This window comes from Mus pahari, chromosome 1, assembly GCF_900095145.1.
Source record: "Mus pahari chromosome 1, PAHARI_EIJ_v1.1, whole genome shotgun sequence".
Taxonomy (NCBI): domain Eukaryota; kingdom Metazoa; phylum Chordata; class Mammalia; order Rodentia; family Muridae; genus Mus; species Mus pahari.
This window is the reverse complement of record NC_034590.1, coordinates 47,274,450-47,295,709: the sequence shown is the minus strand read 5'-3', so window position 1 is coordinate 47,295,709 and position 21,260 is coordinate 47,274,450. Positions and strand designations below refer to the sequence as shown.

The following is a 21,260-nucleotide window of genomic DNA, read 5'->3' as shown; positions in this document are numbered from 1 at the left end:
TGACTTCTCCTAAGAGCTGTTTTCTGACTTCCATATACATGCCCAATAACAAGGCCATGCGTGTATGTGTGTTTATACATGCATACACACATACAGACACACACATGCACACACACACTGAAAATAGATTTTTTTATACGATATATTCTGATCATAGTTTCCCTTCTCCCAAATCCACAAGTCCACATGCTTTCATTCTGTCTTTCATTAGAAAGCAAACACACAACTAAAACAAAATATATAAAATAAAATAGGATAAAAACAAACAAACAAAGTATAAGAGAAAACCGAAAAAAGCCAAGAAAAAAAAAGAACTGGAAACATGGAGATACAAAACACAAACATTTGCACACATACAAGTCCCCTAAAAATACAAAATCGGAAATCATGAAATAAAAGGAAAGGACCTATAAATTAAAAAAAAAAAAAAGCCTAAACAAAAATTGAGAGTTTGTTTTGTGTTGGCCACGTACTTACTGCTGGGCCTGGGGCCTGGGGCCTGTCCCTAAGTGTGGTTTGTATAACCAGGGAGACTCTATTAGAAAACTAATTTTTGCTTTGTGAGCAGTTACCAATTGGCAATAGATAGCATCTGGGTTAGTAGGGCTGGGCGCTCATGTCCAATTTCCCTTTCAGTGCTGGGGTCCCATCTGGCTTAGACCTGTGCAGTCCCTGTACACGGCACCACTGTATCTTCCAGTTCATATTCAGTTACAAACCCTTTGATCTACAGTTGTGACCTATATGCAAGATATACTGGCCCAGTAGTGGCATAAAAGTTGTGGGAGCAATTGACTACTACCTAAATGGATTTAAAGGCCATTCACGACATAGAACCTACGCTGGACACTGCTCAGTGGCCAAGAGCTTGAGACTAGATAGACCATGGGCATAGAGGACAATCAAATACTCCTCCTTTGCTAAAGGAATGTAGCAATAAAATGATTCCTAACAACATTCTGTTGTACTTCTATATCAGTGTCTGCTCAGCCATCATCAGAGAAGCTGCAGTGCCGCAGGTGGGAACAGAAACGGAGACCCACGACAGAAAAAAGTGCAGAGTGTGGGACCTTGGAACACTCTCTTCTCCATCAAATCCCTCCCCTCAGAGCTCAGGAAACCCTGGGGAAGAGGAGGTAGAAGATTCTAAGAGCCAGTGGGGATGGAGGACATCAAGGAGACAAAGCCTTCTCTGAGTAAAAACAAAATTAAGTATCAGCCCTCTGCTGCTACAACCCTAAAGTTAGGTCTTTTTCTTAAGTGGCCACTATCTTAGTTTGTTTTCTGTGCTGTTATAAACACCATGACCAAAGCCAACTTGGGAAGGAAAGGGTTTATTACATTTTACAACTCTCAGGGATTTTTCCATCACTGCAGAGAGTCAGGGCAGAAAGTCAAGTAAGAAGCTGGAGGAAAGAGCTGACTGACCATAGTGAACACTCCTTACTGACTTGTTTCCCACTGTAGGGATAATCTCTTGTGTGGGAGCATCACCTGTCAATAAATAGCTGATGGCCAAATAAGCTGAGGCAGGATTACAAGGTGGGACATCAGGCAGAGACTGAGAGGAACTCTGGGAAATAGTGAAGGCGGGAAGATTCCCTGTCTGCACTGAAGCTGGACGTATGAAAGAGAGGTAACTAGCCATGTGGCAGACATAGTATGGTATAAATGGGTTAATGTAAGCTACAAGCTAGTGGGGACAGGCCTAGTTTATGGCTCAGGCTTTTTTTGTTTTTTTTGTGTGTGTGTTTTTTTGATTCAGAGATGCCTCTGAATCGTTACTCAGGCATGGGTGGGAAAGCCAGCGGTTGTACCCAACAGCTTGCTCAGCTTTCATATACAACCCTAGGCTACCTGCCCAGTGTTGAGCCTTTACAATTTGATTCAGTTGTTTCTCAAGTGAGGTTCCCTTTTGCAAAATGACTCTTGGCTTGTGTCAAGTTGACAAAATACTAACCAACAGCAACACTGTATAATAACAATGCTTTATAATTTACATCCTAATTATAGCAAGACCTACTGGGTGAGGGGCACAGACAGACATCTAACTAAAAATGAAAACTTTTCCTTACCATTAGCTGCTGTTGGATATTCATAAGTTTAGAAATATGTCCAGTACAACTGTCTCCATGGGGTTCACGATGTGATTCAGATTCAGAAGTCAACGTATAGATGTCCAATTCTCGATGATGCCTCACTGAACAGTCGCCATAAGGGATTTCATAGGATAAACTGCTCCAGGAATCTGGTTCACCAGCATTTTCCCTGCAAGCAAGCAATCTTTTGTTAATCTATCAATTCTACTACCAGACATAGATTTAATCTTCTAAGAACGATGTAATATTTCTTATTGCTCTCTGAGCCTTCAGAACAGAAAATGGGTTTATGCAGCTCCAATGATTCAAGGATCTGACAGGCATCTCTACCTTCTTGTCCCTCTTTGCAAGAGAACAGAAATGGCTTAAGTAAAACCTAAAAGACCATTCCCTAAGGATTTTGTTTTGATCAAGACAGGGAAGTCTGGAATCTTTAAATAGCTAATATTATGGTAATAATCAAATAATGAACTACAAGAATGATGGCTTTACCCTGGTTTTCAATAGTAGAAAGAGCCATTAAGACTGGATTATAAGCTGAGCGTGGTGGCGCACGCCTTTAATCCCAGCACTCAGGAGGCAGTGGTAGGCCAGTTTCTGAGTTTGAGGCCAGCCTGGTCTACAAAGTGAGTTCCAGGACAGCCAGGGCTACACAGAGAAAACCTGTCTCGAAAAAACAACAACAACAAAAAGCCTGGATTATAAACAGGTTACACTACATGCTAACACAATTCAGTTCTACTAGAAGGGAAGAGTCAGCTACTCAATTCCTATAAAATACTCCCCTGAAACAATAGAAGAAACACTTCCAAACTTCTTGAAGTCAACTACAGAAGGAAAACCCCGCAATGTTAAATATACTAGACTCATCAACACAAATCCTGTTTTAAATGAAGCTCTGGTTCTAGAAACTTTACAGTAATTTTTTTTTTTTTAATTTAGAAACCAAAAGCTGGTTATGTGGTTCAGCGGTAGAACACTTGGCTACCATTTGCAAGACCCTGGGTTTGATCTGAAGTACCAAACAAATCACCAAAAATAAAACTCAACTTTGCTCAACTCATAAACATATGTGGTATACAAATAAAGTTCATATGAGTACAGACACGAATAACTTCTGGCCTAAGAGTAAAAACATGAAATTATTTTTCTGATAAATGTAGGAAACTTCAGGTTTAGTAAGGAGAACAGGCTTACTTCAAAACATTTGAAAACAAGTGACCACAGAAAGAAGTCACGAGGTCTCTCATCAATGTTCTGTTATTATGTTTATTATATGCAACTCGGTTTGTTTCAAGCCAAGTGGGCTTCTTCTACACAGCTCACAGAACTTTTAACTTGACCTTTCCTCACAAGGTCCGCCCAGGCAATGTACCCCGCACATGGGCTGTATGAAGGGATTTAAGGGTTTAAGATGAACAGGGATGAAGCATGCAGTGTATCACACACTGTCATATTCTCACTGTATATATTTTGTCACACATTTCAAGCCAAGGAGCCTCTTATGTTTTTGGATGCACTTCTTGGAAGCTCTGAACCTAGGTATTGTGTCCTTTTTTTTTTGTCAGTCAGATACAATGTATAGTGAACAGAGCTGAGATTTCTGGATTTAAATCCAAGTATTGAATTTCTTGCCTATATACCATAAAGTGTTCTAATTTTTCTAGAACTTACTTCTATAATCTGTACATAGGGATATGACAGTTCAATCACTATTTCAAGAAATGGATAAAATGAACATCAAGGGCTAAGCACAGGGAAGGTGCAGCTTGTGTTGCCTGCTACTCCCCCCTCCTGCCTTTACTAAGGTCTGCCCACACATTCTACCATTCTCAAAGCATGGACCTTCTTTATATATAAAATCACCTCAGTTTTCATTTTAAAGTTACTTTCTTTGTTTAGTGTACTCTGCATCTGCAGAGGATCTACTCTGCATGGCTTTAAGTAGAACCTTTCCTATAGCTACCATTAGTGATTAAGTTGTCCCTTAGCCTTAACTTGTGCCTGGTTACCTAAAGTTTACTTTTAAAGCTATATGCAATGATTTTATTGTAACTAAACCGAGTCTGGCAGGACACAAAAGGATACCTACAAACACACTAGAGAAATTTTGTTTCTTTTAGTTGGTGAATCAGGATGTCCTGGTAAAGATCTTTTTATAAAAAACCCGAGTGACATGGAGACCTGCAGATAAAGGAACTTAATAGTACAGAAAGCTCTACAGAGATCTCCGCCACTTCCTCCTCCTCAACTCCCTTCTTAGATCATGGTGAGAAAACTTCCACTGTGATGAAAGCAAAAGGTATTTTATTATCAACTGGTACTTATGCAGTAGAGACATCATTTTATGACTACACCAGACAGTATTAACTGTCTTAAATTGTCGTCTTCAAACTGACTCTGAAAAAGCCTTTAAACTTTCAAACTTCTTGTTAAACAAATTTATATTGTTTTCAAACATTCTCATGAGCACCAAACTGTGTGTGGTTTCTAACATGGCTCTGGAAAACATTCTGAGCTCAGCATGACCACTGTGGTTTAGTTACTCATCTTTAACCTCACCTGGGGACAAAGGTGTGTCTTCTGAACAACATGTTTCCACTGTTTACTATACACTCCCTTGGCACACTATAGGTGCTCAGATATTTGTTAAGATTCTACTACAAAGGAAAAAAAAAAAGTAAGAATTACTTTGCTTCTGGGGTGGGTGGACAGATAACCTTAAAAATAAAAAAATTCTCCAAATGGCCCAATGTGTTAAGTACTCATGATTTAAAAACCAGAAGCAGTATAAGAAACTTGAAGACACTAACAACCCAATGGGAGAAATTTACTTAAGAGATTATTGAGTTGCTAGTAAAAGATGGAGATAAACTGTAATAGATACAAAGTTTTCTTAATGCAATTTACCCCATTGTTCTTAGATTACAATATGACCCTCAGGCTGGGCCAGAACTCATAATCTTTCTACTTTGGTTTGTCTAATGCTGAGATTATAGCATACCATGTGTGTTCTTTTGTGACTGGGTTACCTCACTCAGGATGATATTTTCTAGATCCATCCATTTGCCTGCGAATTTCATGAAGTCATTGTTTTTAATAGTTGAGCAGTACTCCATTGTGTAAATGTACCACATTTTCTGTATCCACTCCTCTGTTCAAGGACATTTGTGTTGTTTCCAGCTTCTGGCTATTATAATGAAGGGTACTATGAACATAGTATCCAGCATGTGTACTTTTTATATGGTGGAGCATCTTTTTGGGTATATGCCCAGGAGTGGTATAGCTGGGTCCTCAGGTAGAACTCTCCAATTTTCTGAGGAACCACCAGACTGATATCCAGAGTGCTTGTACCAGCTTGCAATCCCACCAGCAATGGAGGAGTATTTCTCTTTATCCACATCCTTGCCAGCATCTGCTGTTACCTGAGTTTTTGATCTTAGCCATTCTAACTGGTGTGAGGTGGAATCTCAGATATGCACTCACTGATAAGTGGATATTAGCAAAAAAAAAAAAAAGCAAAAACTTGGAATACAATACAACACAACACGCAGATCATTTGAAACCCAAGACCATTTGAAGGAAGACCATACCAAAGGTTGGATACTACAGTCCTACTCAGAAGGGGGAAGAATCATCTCAGGAGGTAGAAGGAGAGAGGGATGGGGAGAAGAAGAGGGGGAGGGGAAAAGGTGGGCCGGTTGAGATATGGAGGAGATGGAAGAGAAGTACAAAAGATCAGAAATTTGAAGGAAGGTGTGTAGCAGTGGGGGAGAGGGAACTGGGGGTAGCCACTGGAAAGTTTCAGAGGCCAGGGACCCAAGGGGTTCCCAGAACCCAACAGAGAAGACATTAGCTGAAATACCCAACAAAAGCGAGACAGAACCTATAGAGACAATATCCAGTGGATAGGCATGGCCCCCCGGGTTGAGGGATGGTGCCACCCACCCATCTCAAAAATAACAATTCAGAATTCCTCCTGTCAAAGGAAACACAGGGACAAAGAGTGGAGCAGTCTGAAGGAAAGTCCATCCAGAGACTGCCCCACCTAGGGGTCCATCCCATCTACAGACACCAAACCCAGACATTATTGCTGATGCCAAGAAGAGCTTGCTGACAGGAGCCTGGTATAGCTGTCCCTTGAGGGTCTCTGCCAGATCCTGACCAATACAGAGGCGGATGTTTGCAGCCAAACATTCGACTGAGTGTGGGGGCCCCAACGGAGGAGTTAGGGTAAGACTGTAGACGCTGAAAGGGTTTGCAACCCCATAGGAAGAACAATATCAACCAGCCAGAGCCCCCAAGGCTCCCAGGCACTAAACCACCAACCAAAGAATACACATGGGGGGACTCATGGCTCCAGCTGGATATGTAGCAGAGGATTGCTTTGTATGGCATCAATGGAAGGGGAGCCCCTTGGTCCTGTGGAGGCTCAATGACTAAGAGTAGGGGAATGCTAGGGTGTTGAGGCAGGAGTGGGTGGGTGAGTGGGTGGGGAGCACCCTCATGGAGGGTGAGGGGAGGGGGGAAGGGGAAAGGATAGGAGGATTGTGGAGGGAAAACTGGGAAGGGAGATAACATTTGAAATGTAAATAAATATAGTAACCAATAAAAAAGAAAATAAAAAAAAAACCCAACTCGTTAAAGAAATCAGTATCTTTAAATGGCAATAAAGGTATTATTCTATAAACTACTTTCTTCACTTGAAAAAGACAATTCTGGTTATTAGTCTGACTGGACCCTCAACCTTCAGTTCACTTAGCAATATACTAAGTCACTGAAGTTCAAAACAAAACCTTTAAACAAACCAGTAACTTTCTAGGGACCTCATATATTTTTAGAAAGCCTACTGCTTTGACTTAGTTTTTCAGAATTTACTACTGAAATATATTTACTTCATCTATCAGTTTGACTAATAACTTAAGTCACAATAAAGAAAAAATTTTCATAAACTAGTATGATTTTCATCTTTCCTCTAATCTGCTTTTGCAGCAACATTTAACATTATTCTCCCCAATAACAGCACTGTACAACAGATTAAGTGAAAAGGGAGCAAATTTCTCTATGATAAAGAATCAAAACTTTTTGCCTTTCCAATTGATTACAAAGGAAAAACTCTAAACAGCATTTGATCAGCTAGAGACTGGTGGGAAAAGATTTCATTACCCCATCAAATAGATACTTCACTTAGGCCTGAGCAAGCTGAAAATTTAATTGAATAGGATTCAGGAGGTTTTAAAAGCCCAGTTCACAATTAGTTCTTATTGGTGACTATTATTATTTATTATTATATCAAAGGGATCCAAAAATCAACTTTAATAGCCATGTTACTATGGGCTTCTGTAATTTACTAAGATGATTCCCTTGAACCAATGTGAAATGCTGGAAGCAATTTATAGCTCAAAATAAACACAATGCAGTTGCAAAGGATTATCTAGTTTTCAAGAACCACAACAACAACAAAAAAACACATTTAATCTTCCAAGTTATAATACCAATATTCTTTATATAATGAAATGTAAATAAATTCTAGTTTCACAGAGCTACTGTGTATAAACAGATTTTTATTTATTTATTTGTTTGTTTGTTTCCTGCAAAGTATTTGCTTAATTTGGTAGTTTTTTTTGAATTCATGATATTATTTGTATAGCTAAGGAAATGTTTCTTTAGATTATATTTTAAAATGGTAAATGAGGCATTATGAATGCCTAAATTTTAAGTTTTAAAAGCATATATACTCTAAAAGAAAATGTGTTTACAAAGCTCCAGAAGATAGTTATTAAAATGTTGACTTGCTATGAAATCCAAATATGTCTTTTCAAACAAAAAAGGGCTGGGTCAACACAAGAAGCCAGTGCTATTTTTCTGTATTTGAAAATGTAGTAAGTTATAATATAGTATTTGTATCAAATGTTCATACTGGTCTTTTTGTATTATGGATAAACTCCCAAATCTTGTTGAAAAGATAACACCAAAGAACATGGCATTGTATTTATAAATGCACTGTACCTGTATCCTATCTCTTTTTTTATATTGTAAATCAAAAGCTCAGAGACTGTATACAGACTCATTTCTAAAACTCTGTGCCTCTTCTTACTTTCCAACATTAACTACCACTGTAATAGTTTCAAATTATGGCAACATCCATACATAACAAAAATTTAATATAATATGTAACAGAAGTCTATCAGGCTTATTAGGTACTTTTATCACAAATTTTACAGGATCCACAGCACATTTTTCAATTCTGGAATAATATAAATTAGAAGTCGTTCTCTAGAGATCTGGTTATAGCATCCAAACGGAGTCTATAACTGTACCCAATCTAGTCGTTTACATATGCAATTCAACAAAATTCAATATCCCTACAGTAGACTTCAACTAATACCAAGTAATCTTAGCTGCTACACAACAGTCAATAATTTAGCTCTCTCCTGTTTTAACCTTGCAACTTCAAAAAAAAAAAAAAATCAGGCTTAATGCTAACATACACATAAACCTTCAACAAATTAACTACAAAGAAACAGACTTTCCAGGCATAGTAACACTAGTCATTCAGGAGAAGTCCAAAGCTACTTCTTGTTCAATTACAACAAAACGCTAGTGAAGAGCAGCAGGGAAAACTAATAATACATCATTTTGAAAGCTGATACTTACACTTGTCTGCCCAAACACCATGAATATCTCAAGCCCATCCTATTTGGGTTCTGGTACTATCACTTTAAGAAAAGATAAAAACACTCGGGCCAACCCTCTCAAGAGGGGTGTTCTACCCTGAGCCTACTTTTGACAAGGAACTGCAAGAGCTGGTTCCTTATTTGAGAGCTCCTGCAATACCTTTCATGAAACCACATCACTATAACATTGCCAAACCTCGATGGGGCTTACAAAATCAACCACAACGCCACTGAAATGGAGCTGGAAAGTCTAAATTCCAGATGAGCAACAACTAGACCAAGGGGAAAAGAGTCATTTTGCTCAAAACGAAACAGTCATCCTAGCTAGGTATTGTCAGATAAGTGTTCACATATATGCAGATTCACTAGGAATTTTATTGGCTTTCCTCTTCTGTTCTTTGGGTTGAAGTGGGGGATGTATTGGTCCCTTGTTCATACTATAAGGAAATACATTAGGGTGAAAAGAGGTCTGTTAGAATAGTTTAGAGGCTAAAAGTTAAGGTAACAGCATAGGCTCTGAAAGACTCTCCTCCTTGGTGGTATCAACTCATGGTAGATGGCACTGAATTCCAGAGCCATGTATGGAAACAGGTCATATTACTTAGGTAAAAGCCAAAGAATGGCTTGGGGGTTAGGTTTAAACTGTTATAACCAGTTTTGGTTACAAGAAAGGCTTTCATCTCTTCCAAGTGTGGTCTTCTTAGACTTTAGGGCCATCTAATGTGTTTCACCTTCTACGACCACTATACTGAGGATCAACACATGAGCCCAAAACCCTATCCAAACTATAGCAGGAGACAGAATTGTTTCTGTCCCCTAAGTAACCAGCACAGGAGAAATACAAAGGAAAAGAAAAGCCAAGAAGACACATGATTTGAGCAAGTGCTGTCTATCATTAGCACCATATGTCTGTCTATTCAAAGCTTAAGTGGCCAATGATCAAATAAATGGAGACGTTCCACCACCTCTCAGTGAAGGCACTCTTCTGAAAGAGGAAGTGAGCAGCGCTCCCCAAGCTCTCCCTAGATCATGGAAAATACAAACCTTCTTACATGCTTTTTAATACACAAGTTCTACTGGCTACAGCATAAAATATTCATTTAATATAAAACAAGTCCTACAACAATCAGTGATTATAAAAATTGTTAATTGCATAACTACTACCAATTTTCCTAAGACCAAGACAACTAGTTTTACAGTATTAGTATGGAGAAAATATACTAGTACTAGATAACTTAGGAAGAACATTTTATTTTCTTAAGCCAAATGTCTATAAAAATATAAAGGTATAAGCAAGAATTATAAATATTGGATTTTTATAAATTTTCAAAATAGCACTTATTAACATTCCAAAGGTCTAAGTGTACTGGGAGATGCTCAGAGGGGCACATGGCTACCGGGCAAGCACGGACTAATTTGTTCAGCTCTCCAGCCCCAAAGGAAGAGCCAGGGTGGGGCAAGAACCAGTAACCACAGAGCTGGGGGCGGGGTCTGGATCAGGATCAGGAAGATCCTGGAACCTCACTGGTAAGCCAATCTGCCAACTGAGAATTTCCTGGTTCAGTGAGATACTGTCTCAAAAAATAAGGTAGAGAACTTAGCTAGGAGTCAAATTCAGGCCTCTAATGTGTATACATAGGCATGTACACCAACACATACCAATATAGACAGGAATATAGTATATTCAATAAATAAAATTAAGCTAAAAATGAAAACACTGTAAAAGAATTCTAAAATTATAGTTATTTCATTCTATTTAAGCCATTTGGCATTAAATAGAATGTTCTTTTATAAATTGTGTTTTATAGAAAAGATGAAAAGAATAACCACACTGCCATCTCCAGATTTTTTAGAAAAGAAAATGTTAACTAGGATAAACCATCCCTAATCCACAAATAAAACATAAGCAAGAAATGTGTCTGGTGAAAAAGTTAGGCACCTAACTCATTAACTTCACTAACTAGTATCAAAACAGAACCTTAATTAAAGTTCTTAAGGAACACAAATCCTTCTCTGTGTCTGTGGACACTAAACATTTAAACACAACCTTGTCAAGATGATTGTTATACAATGCCAGCCAACTTAGGCAGCTAAAGGAGTTTTGTAACTGGTTTAAGTAAGAATGTTAACACAAATGCTTTCAAGAAAATGTCACTAAAAACTTTCATATCTCAATTGTTTATAATCCAACTAATTATAGATATTATTGATATAAAATAACACATTGATATGAAAAAACACATTCACAGTTAAGTAACTGAAGGATGATCTAATGCATGATAATATGGAGAAGTCCTTCCACTTTAAGATCAAGCTGGCAAAAGTCTAACTACTAAACTGCAGTAAATGTACAGAATAATATTTCATTTCTTAAATCATACAACTTCATTCCATGCTACTGATACTCAATTTGAGCCAATTTTTTTTTTTTTGCAAAATGGCTATTCAATACAACTATTTTTATGAATGTCTTGTTAGCATATACTAATTATATATATTTCATGACATTTTCATGTGTATATAATGCATTTTGATAATATTCACCACGCATTCATCTCTCTTGTCCTGCCTCAAAATCTCCCACTAATTCCCTTTCTCTTCCCAACTAGTTTTGTTTCTACGTGTGTGTGTGTGTGTGTGTGTGTGTGTGTGTGTGTGTGTAAGTTTCATTAGAGGTGTTTACATGGGTAAAAGTAGTTTACAGGAGCATGGTAACACTCCATTTGCTATACCACCGAGGAAATATCTCTCCTTTCTCTGTAAATCATTAACAGAGTATAAATCCTTGGATGATATTTCATGAGCTATTTTCCTCCCAGGTAAGGATCAATCAACTCATCTATTTTTGTTTTCTTCACTTTAGATCAGTTCTACTTCTGCTATAATAACTGCAAGTGAAATTTTCTATTGGCACACTTCTAAAGAAATTTTAAAACTAGCAAAATAAAAATGTGTGAATTTTTTTCTAAGTGATCCTTCATTTTCTGATCTGTACCTATTAAATCCAATATTCCAAGCCAAATCACGATATAGTATAGCATAAATGAAGTTCTGTAATTTCACAAATCTAATGAGAAAACTCTGAGCCTAAACATTACATAGCAACACGGGATAGCATTTGAAATGTAAATAAAGAAAATAAAAAAATTTAAAAAAAAAAAAGCAACAGAGAATGAACACTCGCTCAGGCCACTTGACCTCATACAGCCAAGAGAAAAGAAAAGATGCTCAGAAAGGCCCTGTGAGTCTAGTTAAGGTCTAACACCTAGGTACCTATCTTGTTTAGAATTCCTTTTTTTTTTTTTTTTTTTTTTTTTTTTTTTTTGGTGGTGGTGGTGGTGGGGGGTCAAGATAGGGTTTCTCTCTGTAGCCCTGGCTGTCCTGGAACTCACTCTATAGACCAGGCTGGCCTCAAACTCAGAAATCTTCCTGCCTCTGCCTCCGAAGTGCTGGGATTAAAGGTGTGTGCTACCATTACCCTGTGTTTAGAATTCTTAAAGCAATGCGAAAGCTCAACTTTTGGAGCTGTACAAACCCTTGTTCTACTACTCACTTTATTGTTATTTGTTTCTTTGTGCAATGAAGACTAATGTCTTCATCCCCAAATGATTGCAGAGAGGATGGATGGATGGATGGATGGATGGATGGATGGATGGAAAGAAAGACAGACACAGACTGAAAATGCCTAGTATATGGTAACTGGAATTACTGTTTATAAAAGTTCACCATTTTCAGAAAAAACATGTACTTTTCAATTTTCCTGCACATTGCCAAATAAAGCAATCCTGAGGCGATTAGGTTAAATACCTTAAAAATAAAACATAGAAATTCTTAAAGCTGTTAATGAGAAAAAAACACTGCAAACCAGATCTATAAATATGCAATTAAATTAACTCATTAAAAACCTGATACTGCTACCAAATATACTTTTTTTTTTTTTAAAGTCAGGCATGTGAATATAGCCTTGGGCAAACTACTTAGATACTGCAGGAACTACACCTCATGTTCGCTGAGTTATTTTAAATGAGAAGAGATAAAAAGCTCCAAAGCAGGAGGCTATTTGCATTTGATAAATACTAGTATCTTCACCGTCTCTCACCTCCATCTACTTCTACTATTCTATCTTTATAAACCACAAAGACCCAGATCACAGACTGAGAAGGAATCAGAGGAATAACAGACAAGATTGTTATTGACAAGTCAGGCCAGCATGTCAAGGTGTTCCAGATCATTCTCTCTGGCTATTATTTTATAGCTAAATTTGCATATATATTTTATCCTTTCACCTCTGAAGCAAAAGCAAAGGCTCCAAACTTGTTTTGTAACAGATAAGCTATTGTGATTCACTTACCAAGTTCTTAAGAGGACCCTAAAAAGGTAATCACAGTGTTGACAACACATCTTGCACAATAGTCCTGTGTTCTACTGTGAGATGTGCAGTCAAGTTTCATGTGAGAGTCTTGAAAGCAAGATTCAAAAACTCACAAACATAACGCCCCTGAGAACTATTTATACTTCCTACTACACTATCCTGTGACTGAGTGCCCATTACTTAGAAGGCTGGGTCTATGTCCTGCACATTTACAAATGTCATCAGGAGAATTGAGGCTAAGCTTTGTTACTTTATGGGCCTGTGACAATGGGCAAGAGACTTAATTTCCTTTGCCTCAGTTTCTACAACTATAAGAAAGAGATAATAGTATTTATTCTACCCACTCATTGGGTTTTTATGAGACTCAAAATCTAAGACAATAGCTTTAAGTGTAACCAATCATACTTTAAATATCCCCATGAGTGTTAAAACTGTAAAGTTATTACAGTGAGACTCAAAATCTAAGACAATAGCTTAAGTGTAACCAATCATACTTTAAATATCCCCATGAGTATTAAAACTGTAAAGTTATTACAGTGAGGATCTTATGTCCTTCACACAGAGGCAGGGGCTAATGGAAAGCAGGCCACCCTTTGTAGTTGAGTACTATTAGATTCTCCATTCTAGCAGTCTCTCCCTGAATTTCTTCTTTCTCTGTCAAATTTCTACACTGGGAAGAATGTTGGCCTTGTATTTCCACTGCCGTTTGTGTCAAACCACTTTTTATGTATCCTAGTTATTTTAGTTGTCTCAACAACCATTTTTCATCCACAAATCATAAATAACATTTACTTCAGAAAGGTCATTGTAGGGTTAAAATAATATCTGAAATGTGTTAACTATGGATTCTACTGCAACACAACTATTCAACACATAACTATTTGTTGAATCAATTCTAAAAATCAGATAACGCTTATGAAGATAAATACTCATAAACTGGCTCTTAATAGCAATTGAAATATCTCAGCTCTTTATGTAAATACTCGAGAGTTGACAATCTTAAAAGAAATTCTTTTCTTCTAAAGACAGAGGTACTGTAAGTCATTTTTAAATCAACCTGTGATATTCCGGAAAATGTTTCCATTTACTAATTTTAACTTTCAGAAAGGCATGATATATATTACAAAAAAAGAATTCCCAGCAGCCCAACCAACTGGAATTTGAGTTTACAGTGGAGTGGCTTTAAGTTTACTGACATTTTTATGCACAATTTTATGAGACTTTCCACAAGATCACCATGTAGTTTATCAAAGCATCTGTACACATTTCAATTGGTTCAAACCACCACATGACTGAGGAAGAGCAGCAACAGAGGTGGGACAATTGTATTTATCAAAGACCTAAAGAGTGGCTTGGAATCATGTATGCAAGTGAGGAAGTTAAGGCTGAAGCTCTTCACCTCTCACCAATCAACACACAACACAGTATCTTTTCAAACTCCAATACTGATGCCCCTTTATTTATTCTACAATCTCTAGAATCTGGCCACTAAGCCATAATTTTTGCACTACATACTGTAGGTCTCTAGCTATCACTTGAGGATGACAAGACATTATTATCCTTTATCAGATGAAGCAAGCAAAACTGAGAGAGGAAAAGCAGCTTAATGCAATCGAAGTAACATGCTCCAGAGTGGTGGGGCCAAAAGGCTCCCTGACTTGCACTCCTAGGTGCTACCTTGCTCTCAGTACCATCTGTACAAAGGATGCAGGTTCTAAAACTCCTGCTTTGTGATGTGTGAGACAACAATTTGTTCAAGCTTTTCTTCCTCAGACTGTTCCAAGACCACCTATAGTCATCACCTATCAGCATTCAGTAAGCCTCAGACCTGCCAGCCAGAGTTCTGTACCTACTCGATCCATCACTAACACGTGAGAGATCCTGGTAGAAACTGCAAACTGGAAGAAATGACTATGATCTACCTGAAGCTAGAGCAGGACTACATGAACTCCTCTGGGGCTAAGATTTCTCACAAGAATGGTAACATTTTTGTGACGATAAAATTTCAGATCATAAATATACTCAATAATAGAATAAGATCAAAATGAGAGTAACAAGTCAATAAACATTCCCTTGTCAGTATACTAAGTGAAAGTTAATGGCCATGGGCAAAAAAAAATAAATAAATTAGATAGATAGATAGATAGATAGATAGATAGATAGATAAATAAATAAATAAGAAGCAGAAGAAGAAAAAGAAAACTTACAAAAGTACTCTTAGTATTAACTCTGTAGTGACAGCAAGGCTCAGTGGCTACAAGCTAGCAAGGCAGAGCCAGGGCCTCACTCTGAAGCTGAACCCTGAGGAGATGAAGGGAAAGATGCACAAGGATAGAATCATCTCCATGCAGAATTTCTCATCTTCATGGTCCTGATGTGACTTAAGTCCATTATCATAAAGAAACTGGACAGTGTATAATGACTGGGAGGCTATGTGTGAATGTATGACATGAAGAACTTGGGTATACTTTTTCCTATCTACAAGTGAATTATCCCAGAAAAGTATAGAACTCAAGGTCTAAAGAGATGGCAGAGGACCCAGGTTCAGTTCCCAAAATTCACATGGTAACTTACAACCATTTAAAACTCCATTTTCAGGGGAATCTGATGCCCTCTTCTCAACTCCAGGGGCACCAGGTATGCAAGTAGTTACTGCACATAGATACATAAAAGCAAAACATTAATAAAATAAATAAATAATAAACATAATTAAATAAATATAAACATATTAATAAACATAAAATAAATCTTTAAGAAATAATTTAAAAAATTTCAAGGTGTAAAACTGAATGAATGCAAAAATTGTATTAAGAATGAGTTGCGTTATGGGAACTGAACTGAAATGTGAAATGATTTGCAAGTACAAAATGATGTCATGTGGTCATCGTGTGCCCTTAAGCCTCTATGAGTGATATAATTATAAACAACATCACCCATGCCATCCATTGTCCATCATTAAGGAAAGGATGTTTGGAATGGTACTATCTTGGTGGTCATTTCTGTTATACCTTTACTTTTGTTCAGAATATATTTGTAAAGAATCCTTTACAATCTATTTTCCTGTTGCTGTTAAAAAAAAAAAAAAAAAAAAGCTGAAAAAAGCAACATAAGGATTTATTCTGGCTTACAGGCTTCAACCCATCTTGGCCAGGAAGTAAAGGAAGCAGAAGCATCAACCAGCATATTATATTCACAATCAGGAAACAGAGCTCCGTTTCTCCACTTACACAGTTTAAGACCCCAGCCAGGGAATGGGGCCACCTACAGTGGGCAGTTCTTCCTACCTCAATAAATTCAGTCAAGATAATCTTACCTAGACATGCCCAGAAACCCATCTCCCAGGTAATAGGAGATTCTGTCAAGCTGACAATTATAATAACCATCATAGACTAGAAGGTCAATAGCTATTTAGTTGTTTGGTTTTTTTCTTTTAGGTGCATAACCCTTCTTCTGAAGAGTGATCAGAGGTGATGAAAGAGGTAGGCTTTGGCTGAGAGATGTTTCAGTAATGTACTTGTGCAAGCAAGAGATCTGAGTTCCTATTTCTAGCACCTACATAAAAAGTCAGGCATGGCAGACTAGATCCGTCGCCCTAGTGATAGGGGGTGGAGACAAGAGAATCAGGGTGCGTCTCAGGCAGTCTAGCTAAAACCAACTAACTAACCAACCAATGCTCTTGTTTCAGGACAAAACAAAAACCTTTCAGGTGGAACAATAAAAGAAGTCACCCTGTGTTGGCTTCTGCCCCCCATTGGTAAGTATTCTACATATATGCCCAAAAAAGCTAAGATTGCAGCTCAGTAGTAAAAGGTACTTTTATGAATGAGTCTTCTAAAACAAACCCTTTCCTCGGGAATGTCCGTAAGTTCGCTGTATTTGAAGAAGTACAGATCCCACCCTCAGATTCCCACAGGGATTCCACAAGCAGAAAGAGCAATGAACAGTCTGCTAAGAGATTTGTCACTCATTTCAGGCTTACTACCTCTTACCATAGACCAGTTAATTTGCCTGATTCCTCTCTAATGTACACACTTTGTTTATTCATCTGTTGACCAAAATTCAGGTTACTTCTCTTCTGCCTTTTAACTTTACTTGGGCCTTAAAAAAACTGACATTAAAAAAAAACAAAAACCCTGAATATTTATGGTGTGATTATTTTGAGAGGTATATACAGTGTAAATCAACCCACTTAACATACTCATTATCTTATCCATTATGAGAACATTTAAATCTCTTTTTGGAATCTTAAAATATATACTATTATTCTGGTAACACAGTTGAATCATTTTTGTTTTTGATCCAGGGTCTCTCTACATAGCCCTGGCTATTCTAGAACAACCTATGTAGACTAGGGTGCCTCAAACTCATAGAGATCCACTGCCTCCCAAGTGCTGGAATTCAATGTGTATGCTACCATGCTCACCTGACAGTTGAATCTTAAGGATATTACATGATATTAAAGAAACTAGATGCAGAAGGATAAACTTTCTACATTCTGCTTATGTCAGGTACTCAGAAAGAACTACTTTCTTACTTGGAGAAAGAAAGAAGAACAGAGATAACCAGGGGGTGGGGACAGAGTGAGTACAGAGCTAGTGTTTCATGGGTACAGGGTTCCTATGTGAGTTCATGGTAGGTTCTAGAAATCGATAGTAGTGATAGTTATATAACACTGTGAGTTATGTAACCAAATTTGGCCAAAAGAGTACAACAGAGACAGAGACAGACAGACAGACAGAGTGAGTCCCACAACACACAGAGAAAAAAATGATTTCTCCTGATCTACCATCATGGCAAAATTCTAGCAAAGCCTACTGGTATTCAACAAAGACAGAGAATAAGGAGAACCACATCTACTTTTTCACTGGGCAGCTGTGACTCAGCACTTTTCTTGGCTTTAAACCAATGACTACCCAGAGGAACTCACTAAGGCAGAGGCAACTGCAGTAGGCGCGTATGCTCTCAACATGATCCTCTACTTCACCTCTTGGCTGGACTTCCCCTCCCCTTCCCCTGTTAAGATAAATCATTAGTGACCTTCAGTTTTGAAGTAAGTAAAAATCTCCAAGAATAATTACATCCCAAATTTCAAATCATGCTACAATAACCATCTTGTGACACCCAGGTCTAAACATATAATGAAGCTGTTGCAATCATCCTATTTCCCCATTTGGAGGGCAGTCTGTAACAAGCTCCACTTCCCAGCAAACACTCAGCTGTGACATCAAATCTGGAGGAACTGCCTTTGAAAATAGTAATAGCTGTTCTGAGTAAATTGTTTCAATTTTTAGAACAATGCAGCCCTCTCTGAAACCATGAGGCAAACCACAGAATGAAACTGATCACTGGCCAGAAGGTAAGCATGGAGGAACAGAATAGACTACATTCTCGAATGTGAGAGCTCAGGTGTCAAAGCTCATCCAAGATGAAGGGTACCCCTTCTTTCCACGGCTGCATCTCAGCACCTCTCAACGCAAAGCTGTCTGCAAAGAGGTTTCTGCCTGGCTTGACTGGGAAAGCTATAAGCCCAGCAAATGCAACAAACAACAGCAGCAACAACAACAACAAAAAGGGTTCTTCTTATATAACTGTAAGCTGTCTTAAATTCTAAGTCCTCTTCCTGGTCCTTCCCGATTACCTTGTTCACATGCGATTAACAATGACATGGAAATCCAACTACATGAAGTGAGACTCAGGCAAAGGATAATATGTGGGACTCTGGAAATACTGCCTGAGTTTACAAGGACCCCTCAATATGAAAAACAGGGAACCAATACAGTTTTGGCTCACATGATAGAAAAATCATGATCATAAAACTAGTAAAAATATACTAAGCAAGAAAATATTCCAATGAAGAAGCACTGGCTACTCTCAAGGAAAGAAACATTCTTCAGTGTTTTGACTAGTAGTCTTCCTCCACAGGAGGCTTTAAAGAAACACAGAACTGAACACAAAGACAAACAGGATTTCCTACTGCATATTTCTACAACAATGTAACTGCTTTTAACTGTACTCATAAGAAGCTACTTCTCTTAACTCTATTCACAGAAATTGCATTCGAACCAAAATTCAACTTTTACCATATTTTATATACAATTATAACACCTAACTATTAATTTCTAATTATCTTGTTCATGTCATTACAGGAAAAAAAATGTAGCACAGGAAAACTGTTTCTTCCTCTACTCGGTCATATAATCTATACATTAGTAACATTACACTACCTCCACAGACAAGAGGTCACTGGGTTCTCAATAAAAGACAGTGGCAAGAAGCAGTGAAAACAGAGACAAGAGAAAGAAAAGTGGTAACATGACTCACGCGGGGCTCTTACAACGAAGCAGTTGGCAGGAGCAAGCTTACAGCCCTCCGGCAGCATAGGCGAGGTGCAGAGCCAGTGGGCTGTACTGCTCTGAAATGTGGGGTGGGGCTAATGACAAGAGGTGACCGGGAAGGGATACTCACTCAGTCAGAAGCTGGTGAAGTTTGTGATAACCTCGCTCCAGTGCCAGGCTCACAGGCGTTGCCCCTTCCTTGTTGTGGATGCTGAGAGCCCCACGGCCACCTGGCTTCTGTAACAGGAACCATGTCAACCGGAGCAGTCCAAGCCGCACAGCAAAGTGCATCAGGGTTTCCCGAGGGCCACCGTCTGTGAATGGGGAAGAGCGTGAAAATTAAAGCCTGTAACCACCCAAACCCCACCAGCAACAGAAGAAGACCAATCTAGGCAGACACCTTGGAGGTCATCTGTAATGTGCAGCCAACAACTTTATTCCAGGTGAAAATAGTCTTTCAAGTAAAGGCAAAAATAAAGCTGGAAAAAAAATTGGGACACAAAATCTTCCAACAGCAGACAAATACCCACATAGAGAACCAAGCCATCGCTGTGATTTTTCATAGAGGTTGATACAGGTGTCCCCACTATGCTCCTTCCATTAAAAACAAAACAAACAAAAAAAATGACAGCAATATTAGAAGTAAATGCAGTTCCTTGGATCTAACGTGAACAGTTTTCAGGACTCAAATGGGTATAACCTGAAGGGTATAATTACTTTTTAAAGAACGCTCAGACAGGAATTGGCTAGTTAAACACTACAAACAGGTTAGACTTGTTAAGTACACGCAGGTCTTTAGTCCCTCTCACTAAGGGCATATCAAATTGCTGGCACTACCATCCTTGTGTTTGCTTAATGAGAAAACGAAATGAATCTTCAGGTACAATGGGATGAACTGTAAGACTACACTAATAACTTTTGGAGAGAAAACAAGCGCTTGGGCCGAGTTCACTAGAAATGAAGGATCCTTCTTGGCATACTGAGTGTGGGTAGGACAAGAAAGGGCTTCAGATCAGGCAAAAGCGGGTTCAGGCCTGGTCCTTATCATAGATGTGGCTAGGCATGGTTCACTTGCTTCTCAGAGCTTCACTTTCATATTCCCGGGAGCAAGCCACCACCCCCTCACTGAGAGCTGCTGTAACAGAGAAGGGTAGGTGAAATGCTAGACTAAAGCCTGGCTGTAGGGTTCTCCTCCCTTTCCCTGCCTCTAGCCCTGGGCTTCGCAGTACATGCTAACCTCACTAGCAACACTCTTTTCCTAGCTCATTCTCATGTGAGGGCAGGTGCTAGGGCCAAAGCATTCTAGACTTCTTAGATGAACCTGGTGTTTTCCTTCTGTCAGATGCTTCTGTATGTGAGTATCACAACAGGAGTGAACAATGAAGTACATTTCTTTTTTAATAAATAATTTTTAAAAAGAGATTCCGTTTCTTTGGGGCTGGGGGACTTTTTATGAGCGTGCAGTGTCTGAGAGAAGAGGGAGCTGGAATTGCAGGGAGCTGTGAGCACCTTGAGTGCTAGGAACTGAACTCAGGTCCTCTACCAGTTCTTAATCACTGAGATATCTATCCAGTCCCAAATGCACTGCTTCCTAACGTCACTTGTGTTACCTGTGACCAACATAAATTTCATTAAAAGCAAATGGTCTTCCATGTTTTTTTCTCTCACAAATCCCATTTATACATGGATCAACTCATGATTTGCTATGTGTTCAAGCACGGGCGGAGACAGAAATGAATGCTTTAGGGATGAGGCAAGAACAGAACACTTGCTGAGC

At 38.5% G+C, this 21,260-nt stretch overlaps 1 protein-coding gene across 7 annotated transcripts in view; it reads right to left on the bottom strand.

Annotated features, from left to right (window-relative positions):
- Akap13 (A-kinase anchoring protein 13) overlaps positions 1-21,260 on the bottom strand; it is a 289,605-nt gene that overhangs the window by 144,516 nt on the left and 123,829 nt on the right. For all 7 annotated transcript variants that reach the window (XM_029539287.1, XM_029539292.1, XM_029539294.1 and 4 more), the window contains exons 5-6: positions 19,614-19,797; positions 2,076-2,268 (exon numbers count right to left, since the gene is read on the bottom strand). In XM_029539287.1, the coding sequence (XP_029395147.1) occupies positions 2,076-2,268; positions 19,614-19,797 (377 nt within the window). The remainder of the gene's footprint in view (positions 1-2,075; positions 2,269-19,613; positions 19,798-21,260) is intronic.